This window comes from Leucopleurus acutus (genome assembly GCF_964270905.1).
Source record: "Leucopleurus acutus genome assembly, chromosome: 20".
Taxonomy (NCBI): Eukaryota; Metazoa; Chordata; class Mammalia; order Artiodactyla; family Delphinidae; genus Leucopleurus; species Leucopleurus acutus.
The window spans coordinates 48,059,338-48,076,427 of NC_139162.1; the positions used below are offsets into that span (position 1 = coordinate 48,059,338).

At 56.1% G+C, this 17,090-nt stretch overlaps 1 protein-coding gene across 2 annotated transcripts in view; it reads left to right on the top strand.

Moving 5' to 3' along the window:
- Positions 1 to 10,156: 10,156 nt before the first annotated feature.
- Positions 10,157 to 17,090, top strand: part of GRIK5 (glutamate ionotropic receptor kainate type subunit 5) — a gene marked incomplete at both ends in the record, with an annotated part of 46,926 nt that continues 39,992 nt past the window's right edge. Inside the window, 5 exons of one of the 2 annotated variants that reach the window (XM_082862204.1) lie at positions 10,157 to 10,250; positions 10,557 to 10,721; positions 13,052 to 13,149; positions 13,247 to 13,412; positions 16,093 to 16,271. In XM_082862204.1, coding sequence (XP_082718330.1) covers positions 10,172 to 10,250; positions 10,557 to 10,721; positions 13,052 to 13,149; positions 13,247 to 13,412; positions 16,093 to 16,271 — 687 coding nt within the window. The remainder of the gene's footprint in view (positions 10,251 to 10,556; positions 10,722 to 13,051; positions 13,150 to 13,246; positions 13,413 to 16,092; positions 16,272 to 17,090) is intronic. The other variant, XM_082862205.1, reaches the window with a different exon arrangement.

Sequence of the window (17,090 nt, forward strand, 5' to 3'; positions counted from 1 at the left end):
GCCTCGCTCTCGCCCCCAATCACCCTCAGGAACGCCCCTCCCACCTTCCTCGTCGGCGTCGGCCGCCGCGCCGATGGCGAATGAGCCCAATCATCGCCCGTCTGGCCCCTGCCGTTCTGCCAATCGACGCTCACGTCTCCGAGCCCTGGGCCAATAATATGTGACGTTTGGATCCCCCGCAGCGCTCAACCAATCCTCCAGCGACGTTCTCTCACCGGCCGGCCCCCGGGTTGATAGTGCCCGCCCCCTTACGCCCCCTGAAGGATGTTCCTCCTCCACCTCCTCAGCGATTCCGTTTGAAGGCTCTAGAGGGGAGGACAGCGCGGTGACGTCAGACGGCGGAGCGCTGCTTCGGGCGCCATGTTGGGGTTGCCGGTCGGGAGGTGCCTCGGGGTCGAGGGGTAAAGTGGGGGAAATTGAGGTACCCGACACTCGGAGGGCGGAGGCGGGGGACTCGAGGCGCAGGAATCCCAGAGGAAAGAAAGGAGAGAGTGAAGCACAGTCAGCGCGAAGGGGAGACGGGAAACTATAGCACCAATTGCAGGGAGAGAAAAAGGGGAAATCAAGGCTCCAGACTCACTTCATTAGAAAGAAGGGAATAGGGACTTCCTTGGTGGCGCAGTGTTTAAGAAATCTGCCGGCCAATGCAGGGGACACAGGTACGAGCCCTGGACGGGGAACGTCCCACATTGCCGCCGAGCAACTAAACCCATGCGCCACAACTACCGAGCCTGCGCTCTAGAGCCCGTGAGCCACAACTACTGAAGCCCGGGCGCCTAGAGCCTGTGCTCTTCAACAAGGGAAGCCACTGCAATGAGAAGCCCGGGCACCGCAACGAAGAGTAGCCCCCGCTCTCTGCAACTAGAGGAAGCCCGGGAGCGGCAACAACAACCAAAAAACCAACATAGCCAAAAATAAGTTAATTAATTTTTTAAAAAAGAGGAATAAAGGCAGCAAGAAGGAAGGGAAGAAAAACCGAGGGACTCGGAGGGGGAGAAGAAATGTCGGAGGAAAAACAAGGAGAGAAGGAATCTGAGGGAACAATGAAAACCTGAAGCATAAGGGAGGAAATGGGAAATGGAGGAGAAAACATAAAATCGGGGACGGGCAGTTTCATTTGTTTTGTTTTCTATTCGTGATTATTTAATAACCGGCTACGATATGCCAGGTCAAGGTTAATCTTTGTAGGGATAGAGAAGGAACAAGAAAAGTCTGTGCCCTCGTGGAGTTTACATTTTAGTGAGGGTAGAAAATACCAGGTACAAAAATAAGTGTAGACAGCCAGTGACAGTGTTGTAAAGAAAATACAGCAGGTAGGCAGAGGGTGTGGAATGAACTTGGGTGGGCCTCTCTCGGAGGTCACTGAGGAATGACAGGAAGGAGCTGGCCAGTAAACTACTGATGGAAAGTATCCAGATGGATCATCATTTTTCCCCAAGCTCCCCTCAACCCAGGCCCTGGTCCAAGAGAATCTCAAAGGAAACCAAGTCCAGGACAGTGTCTCTTTATTATCAAGGCTTTCAGAGCCAGGACAGAGGAAGTTGCAATGGGGATCTCGAGGGCCCCATCTCTCCCTGCCATGGTACCCACAGGCTTCCTCTAGCCAAGGGCAGAGGTCTGAATCCCTGCCTATTGGGAAACCTAGTCCCTGCCCCACCTCCCTTACTCAAGTGTCACTAAGGTCTCAGGCCAATCCTGACCCCAGGGCTGAGCCAGTGGGTGTGACAGTGCCCAGTCCTCAGACAGCTCAGGCAGTTTCATTTGAAGAAACAGGAAATGTAGGGGGTAGATGACCTGAAGGACAACCAGGGTGAGAACCTGAAGAAAGTGACCCTGTAATGTCTGGATTATATTCTCCTTTCTTCTAGGGCGCCCCCCTTCCAGGCTGATGCCCCCAAAGCTCAGGGAAGCTGGAGAACCTATATGTTCAAGGAGCTCTGGCCATTCCTACTCAACGTCCCCTTCTGGCCCTCAGAGCCTTGGGAGCAAGTTGCCCCAGCACTGTTATGTTTCCAGTGCTACTTGCCAAGGACAGGAGCTGCAAGAGATTCACTTGTTCTAACCGCCCCCCCCCCATTTCTCAGATGAGTAAACTGAGTCTAGAGGAATTGGTCATTTACTTTCCTAAGGCCAAAAAGCTCCTAGGGGACCCCAAACACTGAGTCAGACCTAGGTCTGACTCTTCAGCCACTCTTGCTATGTCCTTCGATTGGATTCTAACTGGGTATCCTAACTTTCTACTAGATTAAACTCTAACTCCAGACCCATGTAATTAAACCAGGCTGCCTGGATTGGAATCCTGGCCCTGCCACTTCTTAGCTGTTGTCTTGGGCAAGTCAACTCCTCTGTGCCTCAGTTTCCTCACTTGCAGGATAATAGCCCCTGTCTTGTGTGGTTGTGAGGCACAGAGTAAAAGCTATGTAAGAGTTAAGTGCTGGAGGGGGTGCGGAGAAAAGGGAACCCTCCTACACTGTTGGTGGGAATGTAAATTGGTGTAGCCACTATGGAAAACAGTATGGAGGTTCCTCAAAAAACTAAAAATAGAGTTGCTTTATGATCCAGCAATCCCACTCCTGGGCATATATCCAGACAAAACTATAATTTGGAAATATACACGCACCCCTATGTTCATAGCAACACTATGTACAGTAGCCAAGACATGGGAGCAACCTAAATGTCCATCAACAGATGAATGAATAAAGAAGATGTGGTATATATACAATGGAATAGTACTCAGCCATAAAGAAGAATGAAATAATGCCATGTGCAGCAACACGGATGGACCTTGAGATTATCGTACTACGTGAAGTAAGTCAGAAAGAGAAAGCCAAATACCATATGATATCACTTATATGTGGAATCTAAAATACGACACAAATGAAGATACCTACAAAACAAACAGACTTACTGGTATAGACAACAGACTTGTGGTTGCCAAGGAGGTGAGGTGGGGGAGGGAAGGATTGAGAGTTTGGGATTAGCAGATGAAAACTATTATATGTATGATGGATTAAACAACAAAGTGCAAAACAACAACAACAACAACAAAGTGCTACCATATAGCACAGGGAACTATACTCAATATCCTGTGATAAACCATAATGAAAAAGAATATATATGTATAACTGAATCACTTTGCTGTACAACAGAAATTAACACGTAAATCAACTATACTTCAGTAAGATTTTTTTAATTAAAACTTTTAAATCTATGTAAGAGGCTTTTTTTTTTTTTTTTTTTTTTTGTGGCCTCTCACGTTGTAGAGCACAGGCTTCGGACGCACAGGCTCAGCGGCCATGGCTCACGGGCCCAGCCGCTCCCCGGCATGTGGCATCTTCCCGGATCGGGGCACGAACCCGTGTCCCCTGCATCGGCGGGCGGACTCTCAACCACTGTGCTACCAGGGAAACCCAAGAGTTATTTTTATTAGGATCTCAAGGAGCCTAGTAATAATAGCTAATGTGTCTTGAGTGTGTTATGACTTGCTAAGTATTATGCTTAGTGCTTTCCATGCATCATACAGTTTAATCCTCTCAATAACCCTGGGAGGGAGGAACTATTGCTCTCACTTTGCAAAGAAACTGAGGCTCAGAGAAATTAAATAACTTGTCCATCATTAGGAAGAGACAGAGCCAGAATTGTAACCCAGGAGTTGACTCCAAGGTCTATACTCTTGGCTCCCAGGCTCTACTGCCTGACAGGTGGGACGTCCAGAGTGGCATGCTAAATGGATGAATGCAATAAGTAAAGGAAAGAAGTTGGTGGTAACCAGTGAGCTCTAAGGCTAGTAATCTGGATTTGCCCTCAGGATGAAATCACCAGGGGCAGGAACCAGATAACCTGGAAGCTAGACTCAGCCTTTGACAGGCTCCATGCCCTGGGACAGAGTCTCACTCCTGTCCACTTGAAAATGAAAGGGTCAGCCTTGATTTATCAGGCCCCTTTCTGCTGCGACCTTCTGCTTGTATTTCCCAATTTATCTGGATTGACTAGGTCCCTTTACTTCAGATGATACAGGAGTAACCTGAGGCCTGCGTCAGTTTTTCTGGAGATGGTGGCACAGGACTAGGACTTCTGGGACAGGTTCAATCTAGGATAGGCATTCTACGCTGGGGTCCCTGCATAAGCAAAGGCCTAGAGGCCAGGGCGAGTCTGCGCTTTCAGAGCGAGCTGGAGCTGAGGGTGGGTGTTGGGGGCCCCTTAAGTGGGGCGAGGAGGTATATGTAAAGTTGGTGGGCCTTCAGGTCAGATGTATATGTCAGAAGCATGTGGGGGATGCAGGGGGCCTCCCATGCCAGGCCGATGTGAGAGTTGCCACGTGCAGAGTGTATGCGCGCGAGGCATGCGGTCACGTGTGCTGGGGGCTGCACGTGAGTGTCTCAGTGTCTCCTCCCCATCACGAGCATTGGGGGTGGTGGTGAGTCATGGACTCAGCCTTCAGCGCCAACTGTCATGTTCCTTCCCCCAAAATTTCACCCCCCACCCAGCCATGCACCACCCACCCCCACTCCAAGATCTGTATCTCTGCTTCTCTCTTCCATCCCCCTGCCCTGCTCAGCTCTCTCCAAGAGGGAGGGAGTCTTCCACTTCTGCTGGCTCTGCCCTCCAGCTCCCTGCCCTTTCCCACTGACTATGCTTGGGTGAATCTTCTCCCACCCACTCAGGTCCCCAGGATTTCTTTCTGCATGATGGAGAATTCTCATACTCACCACCCATCCCTTCACCTCCATGGGGACTATTTCTATTTCTGGGGGCTTCTCCCTTTTCTCCATGGGCCGGCTGCTCCTGCCTCAGTGGGCCTTTTGTGTCCACATTCTGCCTTTGTGGGTTTTCTGGTGTCTGTGGGCCTCCCTCCATTTCCGTGACCCTCTCCCACTTTTCTTGGCCCTCCTCCTTGTCTCTGTAATATGCATCCTTGTTCCAATGTCTGTGGTCCTCTCCTCCTGTCCATGGTCTTCTCCTGTCACTATGGACCACTCCCCATGCCTGAGGAGTGCTTTCTGTTCCTGTGGGCCTCTCTCCATCTTCCTGGGGGCTCTCTGAGTCCATGAGCTGCCCCCTGTCCCCATCTTCATGGGGGGCTCTCTGAGTCCACGAGCTGCCCTTGTCTCCGAGGTCCTTAGCTTGTCTCTGTGGTCTGCTCCCTGGTCTAGATGACCCTTTCTTTGCTCTGGGCTTTTCCCTGTCCTTGTCCTTGTGGGGTTTGCGGACCTTGGTCCACCTCTGTGGCTCTTGATGGCTGTCTTGCTGTTTCTCTGCATTTTTCTTCATCTCTGTAGCCCTCTCCCCCAGCTCCATGGCCTTCTCCCCAGGTCTCCCTGCCTCTCAGCTGTGTCTCTGTGGACTCCTGTGCCCAAGGGCTGCCTGGGCAGGGCGGTGGCATGGTGTGGTGGAGGAGGTGGCGGCGGGTGGGCCCTCTGTCCAATGCAGCGCCTTCCCCTCATCAGCATTCTCCTCTCCGGGGGCCCCCCAGCTCGGACCAATACGGGCTCCCCCTCCCCTGACTCCCATCGCTCCATCTCTCTCTCTCTCTCTCTGACTGCCTGCCTCCCTCCTGCCCACCCTCCTCCCCGTCTCCCTCCCTCCCTCTCTCCTTCCCTCCCTCCCTCATCTCTCTCCCCCCCGCCCCCCTGCGCTCCAGGACCCAGCGCGGGCGGCAGGCAGGCGGGCAGGCAGGCGGCGGCCTCGGAGGGGAGAAGGAGAAGTGGTGGTGGTGGCCGCGGCTGCGGTGGCAACCAGCAGCAGGAAGGCAGGCCCAGCTGGGGACCCGGAGCCGGCGGCTGCTTCTCACAGGGAACCAGGGGTCCATGGCCAGGCCCTCCTGCTGAGGCCCTGCGCTGGGTGCCCCCGGGACACCCCCCCCTCCTCCTTCTCCCTCTTCCACCTGCTTCTCTCCATCCTCCCCTCCCTCCTCCTCTCCCTCTTCCCTATCTCTCCACCTCTCCGGCCCTCTCATCACTCTTTGGGTCTCCCAGCACCCCGTCCTCCCCAGGCCCTGCACTCCTCTGCCTCTCCCCGCCCCCAGCATGCTTTCCCGTGGGGGCTGAGGGCTTGAGGTCCACAGGCCCTAGCCTCTTCCAGGGCAGGGCCGGGGCTCCAGGGGGGAGGGGGGAAGGGGTGGCCCCCTCCCCCCCACCAAGCCCTCCCCTCCCCCACTTCTCCCGATGGCCAGCTTCCTTGTCTCCACCCAGTCCTCGCCCCCCGTGGCCCCCCCAGGCCGGCCTGGCTAGGGGAGGGGGCGGGGGCCCTTGCCTGGGCCGGCTTCCCCCTCCCCCGGCTCTGCCTGTGCCCCCTCCCTTTCGTTTTCACCTTCCTCCCTCCTTCCCCTCCATTTGCTCCTTCCCCCTCTCCTCTCTCCCCTTCCCTCCTCCATTTTCTCCTTTCCCCTTCCTCCCCTCCCCGGCCCGCCCTCTCCTCTTCCACCTGTCCTTCCTCCCTGCGCCCCGGGAGCACCCCCATTTTGGGTTAGTTGGGGGCCACTGCCGGAGGTGGGGGAGGGGGCCCTGTGGACTGCCCTCTCCCCCCGCCCCAGCCACACCGCCCAGCGTCAGAGCATCTCCTCCTTGTCGTTCCTCGGGCCTCGAGGGAGCCCAGCCCTCCGTCCCACCAGGATCCGTGAGTGTCTGCAGGATGGGGGTTGGGCTGGGGCCGGGCCTGGGTCCTGGAAGACTGGGCTCACTGCGGCCTGGTGGGGGGCCCCCGCATTACCCTGCTCCCCGGAACGGCAGATACCTTCCCCCACCAAGGGCCTGCCCTGCGCCCTCCATCTCCCAGCCTTCCTTCCCCTTGGCCTTTCCTCACCCCTTCTTCTGGGTACAGAGCTCATCTTGCCTCCCAGCCCCCAGCTGCTGGGCTCCTGAGGGGCTGGCTGGCTCTTACTTGCGGTCTCACTCCCTCTCCGGGACTCCTGGCTGGTCTCCGCCCCTGCTTGCTCCAGCCTCGGCCCCGCGGTGACCGGCTCTGCTCTCTCACTCTGTTTCAGTCTCTCTTCTTTCCTCTGAGCCTCATCCTCTCTGCCTGCCATGCGTCCCATCCCAGCCGGTCTGTATCTCCTGGAAATGTCTTTCCGTTTTGGAATCTCCATTTCATGTGTCTCTTGGGCCTCGCTCTGGCTCTGTCCAACTTGTTTCTCCTTACTGCTAGCCCAGCCCTTTCTTGGTGTGTCTCTGCTGATCTCTGTCTCCGTCTCCCTCTCCTCCCTCTGTCTCTCGAAACTCCCCTGTCTCTCCTCTCTCTCTTTTGGGAGGATCCCATGCCCCGTCTAGCCCTCTCTGCACTGCCCTCTGTCCCCTGTTTGCTTTGCCTGTGCCTCTGCTCCCCTGTCTGCCTCTCTAACTCTGGGCTCGGAGGCTGTCTTCCTCCTCTTACTTTTCTGCTTTCTTCCCCGGATCCACTCCTCGTCCTGTCTCCTCCATCCCTCACTCCTTTAGCAACTGCCCCCCTCCATGGTCCACTTTGTCTTTTCTATGGTGATCTCCCCCCCACCCCCATTCTCTCTTCCCACTTCTCCATTCCCCTGCCAGGCCTTTGGTTCCCATTCCTTCCCTCCCTTTGGGGCTTGCAGGCTCTGGGAATGACCGCCCCTTCCAAGGTGCTCTGAGTGATGCACCTCTGTGTGGACCCTTAGGTGGGTGCTTGTCCTGTCTCCTGCCTGTGCCCCTCCAGGTCACTCACTCTTCCTCCCTCAGTTTCCCTCCCTGACTCTCACTTCTCGTCTCTCCTTGTTTGGGACTCTGTCTATCTTGTGTCTGTCCCACTTGCCCCTTCCTCTTCTCTAGAGAAACTGTGTGGCTCACGTACCTTTTCTCTCTGTCTCTTTCCGACTAGCCCTCCTTCTTTTCAGAGTTTTGCAATTTCTCTTCTCCCCACGGTTCCTGAACCTGTTAGTTGTTTGGCCTCACCTCATTTGCCCTCTCCCCTTTGTGATATCTCTCACTTGCCCACTTGTCTGTCTTCCTACCCTGGCAGGGCCCTTTCCGCTCACTCAGCTGCTGTGTTTCCATCTTTATCTGGCTTTGCCTAAGTACCTGGGCCTGTGAGACTCGGGCCTGATTCCCTGCCCCTCCTCTCTCACGCTCTCTGTCTTGTCTCTGTCCCCTTTGGTGTCTCACTTGTAGGTGATGTGTGTGTGTCCTTCTCTCTCATTTAGCCCCAGTTACTTACTTTTAGTCTGTCTGTTTTTCTGTCTGTGCCTTCCTGTACCTCTGTGTCCATCTGCTGCCCCCAGCCCTGTCCCTGGACTGTGTCTTTCGGCTTCCACCCGTGTCTGCCACCTGTGGGTCCCTGCCCTTCTGGCTCCTGTCTCATTCTCGGTCTTTCTATCTATCCTCTAGTCTCTGCTCCCTGATTTGCCCCAGAAGCCCCTGGTGTCTCAGGATGACCCCCTCACTCCAGCCTCTCTCCTAGCCCCGCCCTCCACATCCCTCCCCCTGTGAATTCTCCTTCCAGCTTCTCCCTGCTTCCCTTGCTCCTCCACCCTTGACAGGCCTTCACCTTAGATGCCGATTACAGTCCACAGGCCCCAGGCTGTCCAGCAGGCCCTCCCATCCCCAGCCTGTCTTTCCCAGAGGTCCCGAGAGAGAGAGAGGGATCTGCTCGAGGTCACCTGGGAGTCGGTGGCAGAGCAGGGACTGAGGGCGGGGTCTCTTGTGGCCCTGGCCTAGGTTTTCTGGCTTCAAGGGATGATCTGAATTTTGCATTGTGCCTCTGTCTCCATTAGCAAGTTTCATTCTGCCATCTCACCAGCTTGAGCCCTCCTTCTGTGGGCATGAGTGGGGTGCGGGGAGCCCCCCCAGGCTCACCTCACAGCATTCTAGGCCTCTCAGTAACCCCCTCCCATGGAAACCCAACTGTCCCTTCCCTTGGGGGCATGGCCCTTGGCCAGGGGGCACCATGCATCTGGCCAAACTCAACCCTGCCCAGTGGTCACCCTGCGGAAGCCCAGGGCACCTGGAGCAATTGTGGGGAGCAGAGACTCACTGTCTGCCCCTAGTCTTCAGCTCCCTGGTACTGGGTGCGGGGGCACAGTTTGGGACCCGCTTCTGCAAACAGTGCACCCCTTGCCTTACTCAGTCTTCCCATCCAGGTCTCTGGTGGCATCTCCGGTGGGTTTGTGTCCTCTCCATTCTGTCTTCCTGTTCTATTCTGTGTCCCTCCTGTGTCTTGACTTCCCTCTCTTCTGCCTGCCTGCTCTCTTCCTCTCCCTGCCCTGCCCTGCCCTTTCTCTCTCCATCTCCGTGTCTCACTGTCTTCCTATCTCTTCCCTCTTTCTCTTTCCTAGTCCTGTCCTCATCTTCCTGTAACTCTCCTCTGTTTCTCTCCATTGCTATCCCCATTCTCTTGTCTTCATATCAGCCTTCTCTTCCCTTATATTTTGGCCTATTTTCCCTTTCTCCTTTCCTGAGTCTCTTGGTATCCCTCCCACCTCTGGCCTCTCTTCCTCTTTCTGTCTCTCTGCTTCCCCCCTTCCCTCTCTTTACCTTTCTTTTTTCCTTTTTTCTTTTTTAGTCCCTTAGGTGCCTCGGGTCTGACCATCTGACTCCATCTGTGTGCCTCCATGTGTCTTTCTCTTCCCAAGTTTCCTAACTCCTGGATACTCTCCCCTCCAGACCCCGGATGTCCAGGCCTTTCTCCCTGTGGGATTGTGGGAACCAGGGACGTCAGGAAGGTGGCAAGTGAGGCCTGGGATGGGGTTGCCTAGCAACCACTGCATCCTCTCCAGCCGGTTTCTGTTGCCTAGTAACAGCTGCCTGCCCAGAGACAGGGGCGGAATTGGGTGGGGGGGTGGCACTTCCTGGTCTCCTCCTGGGGTGGAGATGGTTCCTGGAATTCGCTCTTACCTGAGATCCTTTTCATGCCTGCCTCCCATTTTGGTGGCTCTAGCAGTGTTTCTCCCACTCAGTGCCTGCGTGCTGTGGGCTTCTCCCTGCTAGCGCTCCTCTGATTCTCAGCTCCCCCTACAGCGATGCCTTCAGTCTCGTCAGCTCTAATGAGGGCAGGGCCCTTCAGAGCTCAGCAACAGTGTCCCAGGCTCTGTGGTCACCACCCCATCCAGCAGTCCCCAGAGGGGCTCAGAGGCCCCCATATCAGCAATCTCCCCGTGGGCTGGGGGTCTCCCTGCAGGTGGCGAGTGGGGGCCGCGGCAGCTGCGTCCCCATGAGGAAGGAGGAAGATGCCGGCTGAGCTGCTGCTGCTGCTGATTGTCGCCTTTGCCAGCCCCAGCTGCCAGGTGCTCTCATCACTGCGCATGGGTGAGGCCCTACAGCGCCCCCGCTGGCCCCTGCCTCCTCACAGACCCTCCCGGAGCCCTCCCTGGGGTTCTTTTCTGGGCCTGCCAGCCCCTCAGGACCCAGGGATCTGGGCCTCGGCCCAGCAGCCCCCGGCTCCTTCCTCCCCCGGACCTAGGAGTCCAGATCCCGGCTCTCTCCAACCTCAGATCAGGGAGTCTGGAGCCCTGACCCCACCTCCAACCTCCCTCAGAGCCAAGGAATCCAGGAGCCCAGCCCTTCCTCCCTCAGGACCCAGGAGTATGGTCCCCAACTCCTGTGTCCCCTCAGCTGCCATCCTGGACGACCAGACAGTGTGTGGCCGCGGTGAACGTCTGGCCCTGGCCCTGGCCCGGGAGCAGATCAACGGGATCATCGAGGTCCCAGCCAAGGCCCGCGTGGAAGTAGACATCTTTGAGCTGCAGCGGGACAGCCAGTACGAGACCACGGACACCAGTGAGCAGGGCCACAGGGGCCGTGGGGTGAGGCAGGGCAGGCTGGTGGCCCTCCGTCTGTTCCTCGGCCCTGGCCACCTCAGCTTGCCATGTTCTCTTCTAGTTCCATCTGCCCCTTCCTTCCTGTCTGCACTGCCCTCTCCTTCCCAGAGATGGTGCTGCTGGGCCTGGGGCGGTGGGGAGAGCATCAGCCCCCGTGCTGCCCTGGAGGAGCTGAGGGCCTCGTTTGAAAGAGAAGCTTCACAGCTGGCTGGGGACACTTAGCCCCCAGAGCTAAGTAATGAGGGGCCCAGGCAGCGAGGCCAGGGTGCCTCAGGGGCAGGGACAGCGAAGGTGTTCTGGAGAAGACTAAACTGAAGCTGAGCTCTGAAAGATGAGCAGGATGTAGAGGGAGAGGTGTTGCTCAAGGTATGCCCCGTGGAACACAACCAGCCCTATAGTAGGGGTGCATGAGTCTGTGAATACTCACAGACTGAGCAAGTGTCCCTTGAACAGACGTGCTGGGGACATTAGACCTTCGGGAGATGCTGCCTTCAAAGGTGTTTTAGACAGGTTCTTTCCTGCAGGCCTTTATCAGGGCCTTTGTTATGTTCATGTGTGTTTCAGATCACTGAGAGGGAGAATGGGGTCCAATGTTTCCTGGACTTTTTTGACTGGTATAGCACAGAACACAATGAGAGACCGGGTTGGAGGGTATGGAGGGAGATGGTATTCCAGGCATGTGCCTGTAGTCTGGAGCTGGGGCAGAGGGGAGGGCTGAGTATTTGGAGCCAAGCAACTCGATGTGGGGTTGCACCCATCCTGAACACCTGGACTCAGGACGTGTTTGGGGGGATCGTGAGAGACTTCTGGACTGGAGTGTGACTCGGCAGTGGGAGGTGAGGCTGGGCAGGTTGACAGGCCAGCTCGAGGAGGTCTACAGGTCAGGTTGAAGGACGCTACCTTCACCTACAGGCAGTGGGGAGTCGTTGATGGGTTTGGAACAGGGAGCTGGTGAAAGTGGAGTCTGGAAGCTGGATTTGGGGAGCTGGCGAGGAGACTGGTGCGCGCCTGAGTTGACAGCCCTGAAGTAGGACAGGGGAGGAGGGGTCGAAGAGAAGCGGACACATATGAGAAAATTTGGGGACAAAAAAGAGACAGGATTTGGTGACTAATTGGCCATTAGGAGGAAGATTGAAGGCAAGGACCATTTCCAGGTATTTGGTGTGTGTAAATGGTGGGACCCCCACCAACATGGAAGACACAGAAGGAATAAGTTTGGAGGAAGATGAGACGTTTAGTTACGGTGCTCTTAGTTGGATGGCAGAAACCCAACTCAGGCTGCCTTAAGGAAAAAAGATAACTTATCAGCTCATGTCACTAAAAGGCCTAAAATTTAATTTCAGGCTTGGTTGAATCCAGGTACCCAAATGATATCCCAGGATTGTTTCAGGCAAGGCTTAATACAGGCACTCAAATGATGTTCCAGGAACCTCTGTGTCTTCATCTCTGGGTCCTACTTTCCTCTAAATTGGCTTCATTTTCAGGAAGGCCCTCCCCAGCTGATGGCAAGATGGCCTCAACTGCTCAAAACTTTGCATCTCACCAGTTTAGCAAACCCAGTGATAATTTTAGCAGAGGACGTGGGGAAGGCTCTCAGTGGCCGAGTTTGAGCCTGTCCCCATCTCTGAACCGATCCCTGTGGCCAGCACTATGTGGTTCTTTGATCCTGGGTCAGGCACCAATCAATTCTGGGAACCATGTGGTTCCCTCAGGAAAAGTTAGGGTTCTGCCATGGGGATGGGCACTGGACAGGTAAAAACCAAGGCTTCCGTCCACCTCCCAGTCTTGAGATGCACACATGTTTAAGGAGAAAGAAAATGGAAGAAAGAGGAGCGAGGAAATGCAGCAGAGGAATGGTGTTTGGGGTGTAGAGTGTAGAGGGGACCTTGGCTGTGGGTTCAGGGTAGAGGGGGTGTTGGATGCACCTTAGGTTGTGCGTGGTTCAAAAGCTTAAGAGAGACAAAGGCTGAGAAACCAGGCACTGGATTTGCAGCCAGAAGGAGGTCCTTGGTGTATCCTCTTCATTTCTTCCTTTGTCTCTCTCTTGGTCTGAGCCGGCCCTCTGTTGCCATGTCTCCCTGCCTCCCTCTGTCTCGTGCCCCCTCCTTTTGTCTCCTGCGGTGGGCTGGGTCAGGGACTGGGCTTCTGGGTCCCCAGGTGGTGGAGGAGGGTCAGGCAGCTCCATGTGGAGTGTCGGGTTCTCTCCTGGGCCAAGGCAGTTCCCTGAGGGCGGGAACAGAGAGGAGGAAGAGGGTCCCTGAATCTGCGGTCTCTTCCCACCCCTCGCAGTGTGTCAGATCCTGCCCAAGGGGGTCGTGTCCGTCCTGGGGCCCTCCTCCAGCCCTGCGTCGGCCTCCACCGTGAGCCATATCTGTGGGGAGAAGGAGGTGAGGTGGGAACGCGGGGTTGGCGGGGGGGCGGTCCCTGGAGGCGAGGGCTGGGGAGGGGGGAGCAGGATGGAAGCAAAGGTCCTTCTCTGTTCAGATCCCCCACGTCAAGGTGGGTCCCGAGGAGATGCCCCGCCTTCAGTACCTTCGCTTCGCGTCTGTCAGCCTGTACCCCAGTAACGAGGACGTCAGCCTGGCGGTCTCCCGGATCCTCAAGTCCTTCAACTACCCTTCGGCCAGCCTCATCTGCGCCAAGGCCGAGTGTGAGGGAGGAGAACTGTTTTTTATTTTATTTTATTTTTTTGGACGCGCCGCCCGGCCTGTGGGATCCTAGTTTCCCCGACTGGGGATTGAACCCAGGCCCTTGGCAGTGAGAGTACAGAGTCCTAACCACCGGACTGCCAGGGAAGTCCCACGAGGGAGGAGAACTGGATGCCTTGTTTTCTATTTCCCCAAACTCCCCTTCCCAAGACATCTAGTCTCCCACAGTCATGAATGCCCCCTGATTTTAAGGCCCGGGGGATCCAGACACAGGCTCTCCTAGTCTCCACCATCCCTTCCCCTTTAGGAACCCAGACCTCTGGTTCCACAGGCCACCCCCTCCCCACCCACTCCTGCCCCTAAAGAGACTCTTTAGTCTGCAGATAGTGACTGAGCACGTGCTCGGAGCAGGGCCCCTGCTAGGTCCCAGTGATTTAGCAGTGAACAACGCTAGGCGTGGTCCCCGGCTTCCCGGAGCTCCGGGGCCACTGGGGGACGCCGTGGTCGAGCAGTTGTGATGTGGAGTGTTGCGAGCTCTCAGGAGTTAAGCGGGGGTGATCCAACCCTAGTCTAGGAGGTTCAGAGCCTGCCTCCCAGAGAAAGGGACCTCTAAGATGGACCTGAAAGGTAGGGAGGAGGTGAGGTGGGAGAGAAGAGAGGGAGTATGTACAAAGCAGAGGGCAGGGCAGGGCAGAGGCGAGGCCCTGGGAGGCTCAGAGATGCTCCCAGCATGGGAGCAATGAAGTAGGACCCGGGAACGGGGCATGATCACTGAGGGCCTTTTGTTTTTTCCTGAAGATGATGGGGGCCATGGAAAGTACCCACACCGGGCAGGGACGAGTGTGTTGCAGGAAGAGCTCTTTGGGCTCTTCGGCTGCAACACAGAGAGGAGACTTGGAGACTCCATGACACGAGATGTGGCATGGAGAGCAGCTAGAGGCGGGGAGGGATGGTCCTGGTTAGGGCTCAGGTGGTGGCGTGGGGACGGAGGGGCCAGAATGGCTTTGAGGAGAGTTGTGAGGGAAGGGAGAGGGTGGGGTCACGGATGGTGACCAGGTCCTGCCCGAGGAGGAGGGGACAGTCAGTTCAGGGGCACACACTGTGTTTGAGGTGTCTTTGAGACATTCAAGTGGAGACGTCTGGGAGGCTGACGGGCTTGTGGGTGCCGCTGGAGAGAGAGAGGACTGTGCTCAGTCACCTCCAGGAGGGATTGCTCTTTCAAAAGGTATTCACTGCACACCTGCCGTGGTCCAGACATTATTTTTATTTTTTACTTTTTACTTATTTATTTAATTTATTTATTTTTGGCTGTGTTGGGTGTTCGTTGCTGCACGCAGGCTTTCTCTAGTTGCGGCCAACGGGGGTCACTCGTTGCAGTGTGCAGGCTTCTCACTGCAGTGGCTTCTCTTGTTGTGGAGCACGGGCTCTAGGCGCGCGGGCTTCAGTAGTTGTGGCTCGCAGGCTGTAGAGCACAGGCTCAGTAGTTGTGGCGCACGGGCTTAGTTGCTCTGAGACGTGTGAGATCTTCCTGGACCAGGGCTCGAACCCCTGTCCCCTGCATTGGCAGGTGGATTCTTAACCACTGATCCACCAGCGAAGTCCCCAGACATTGTTCTTGGTATTAGGGATGTGGCAGTGCATGAACCAGGCCCTTGTCAAACCTAATGAGAAGAGCCAGGCAGTAGACATAGAGAAGACGTGGTCTGGTCAGGAGTAGTGAGTCCTGTGGACAAATAGAGGAGGATGATGGGAATTGGGAGAGCTGGAGTAAGGGGGTGCAATTTGAAATAGAATGGTTGGCGTGGACCTCACTGAGGAGGTGATATCTGAGTAAAGATCTGGAGTGTGGGGGTCTGGAGAGGAGCGTTCCAGGCAGAGGGAACAGCCAGCGCAGAGGCCATGGGGCACATGTGTGTGTGTGTGTGTGACAACAAGGAGGCCGACGTGGCTGGAGCCAAGCGAGTGGGAGAGGAGGAGATGAGGTCAGGGACATAATGAAGTGAGTTGGCAGATGGAGTAGGGCCTTGCAGACTGTGAGGACTTTGGCCTTCACTCTGAACCAGCGAGAAGCCGTTGGAGGGTTTGGAACAGAGGAGGACACATCTGCGTTACAGCAGCAGTTCTGGCTGCTGTGTAGGGAACAGACTCTCCGGGGGCAGGCGTGGCCGATGTCACAGGTGGGAGATGGCAGTGGCTCGGGCCAGGGCCGTGACAGGGATGTGGTGCCATGGGGTGTGTTTTGAAAGTAGAGCCTGGGTGGATTGGCCGTGGGTGTGAGAGACAGACAGGGGCCAGGCTGCCGTCAAAGGTTCTGGCCTGAGCGCCTGGCCGGCTGGAGTCTGTTCACCACTGTGGTGGTTTGGCGAGGAGAGCAGATTGCGACTATGCACACGTGAAGTGTGCGACGTTTGTCATGCAGCCCGGTGGGGGCAGAAAGGTGGCAGGAGACAGCGATCTGGAGGTCGGGGGAGGTCTCGGTTGAGACTTCAATTTGAGAGGACCCGAGCATCAGGCACCTGGGCCCAGCACCCCAAGAGAGCCAGCTGCACTCCAAACAGCCACCCCACATCCTGGGCGAGCCCTGGTCCTCTCCCAGCTACCCCGTGCCAGAGAGGAGAGAGCGGCTGCCCCAACTCCAGGCACACGGAGGGGCTCTAACCCAGGGCCCCACCCCTCCCTCAGGTCTGCTGCGATTGGAGGAACTGGTGCGCGGCTTCCTCATCTCCAAGGAGACGCTGTCAGTGAGGATGCTGGACGACAGCCGGGACCCCACGCCGCTGCTCAAGGAGATCCGAGATGACAAAGTGTCCACCATCATCATCGACGCCAACGCATCCATTTCCCACCTCATTCTCCGTAAGGTGGGTCCCCACCTGATTTCCCCTCTCTGGTGGGTCCCCTCTCTGATTTCCCTACAGGGTCAGGAGCAGAAACATGGGGTGACAGAACAAGTCAACCAAGGCCCATGGGCCTCAGTTATCACGTGGTGGTCCGGAGCCCCGCTTCCTACGTGCAAACGCTAAATAGGAAGTTTTGTCTCTCAGCTCAGCTGCTTGCCGGCTGCACCCTTGGTTGGACCCTGGACAGTCGCCTTCCCTCTCTGTGCATACCTGCTACCTCAGTGGGGTGCCATGAGGGTTAATGAGTGAAAGGTGGGGAAGCACTGGGACAGGCCCTGGCCCAGAATAAACGCGGGCGTAGTGGGAGCGCCCTGTCATCTTTACTGAGTGCCTCTCCTACTCTGTGTCGAGGTGTTTGCGTGCCTTCTTTAATTTGGCTCTCGGGACTTCCCTGGTGGTCCAGTGGTTAGGGCTCTGCGCTTCCACTGCAGGGGGCCCTGGTCCTCTCCCTGGTGGGAGAACTAGGAGCCCACAATTCTTTCAGTGTGGCCCCCAAAAAACAAAAAAAAACAAGGTAATTTGGCTCTCACTCCAACCTGCAGGGCAGGGCAGGTATGATACCATTTTTTGGATGAAGAAGCAGGGGTTCTGGCGGGGGCGGGGAATGGACTGTCTCAAGGGCACCACCCAGGAAGGGCCAGCACAGGACATTTCCCCATGGGCCCTCCACATGCCATCCAATGGTGACCCACATTCATTAATCATTCATTGTTCCCTGCTCTTAATTTTTCCTCATAATCGAATGTGTATTATTTATTTTTCTCCAGTTTTTAAAGAATT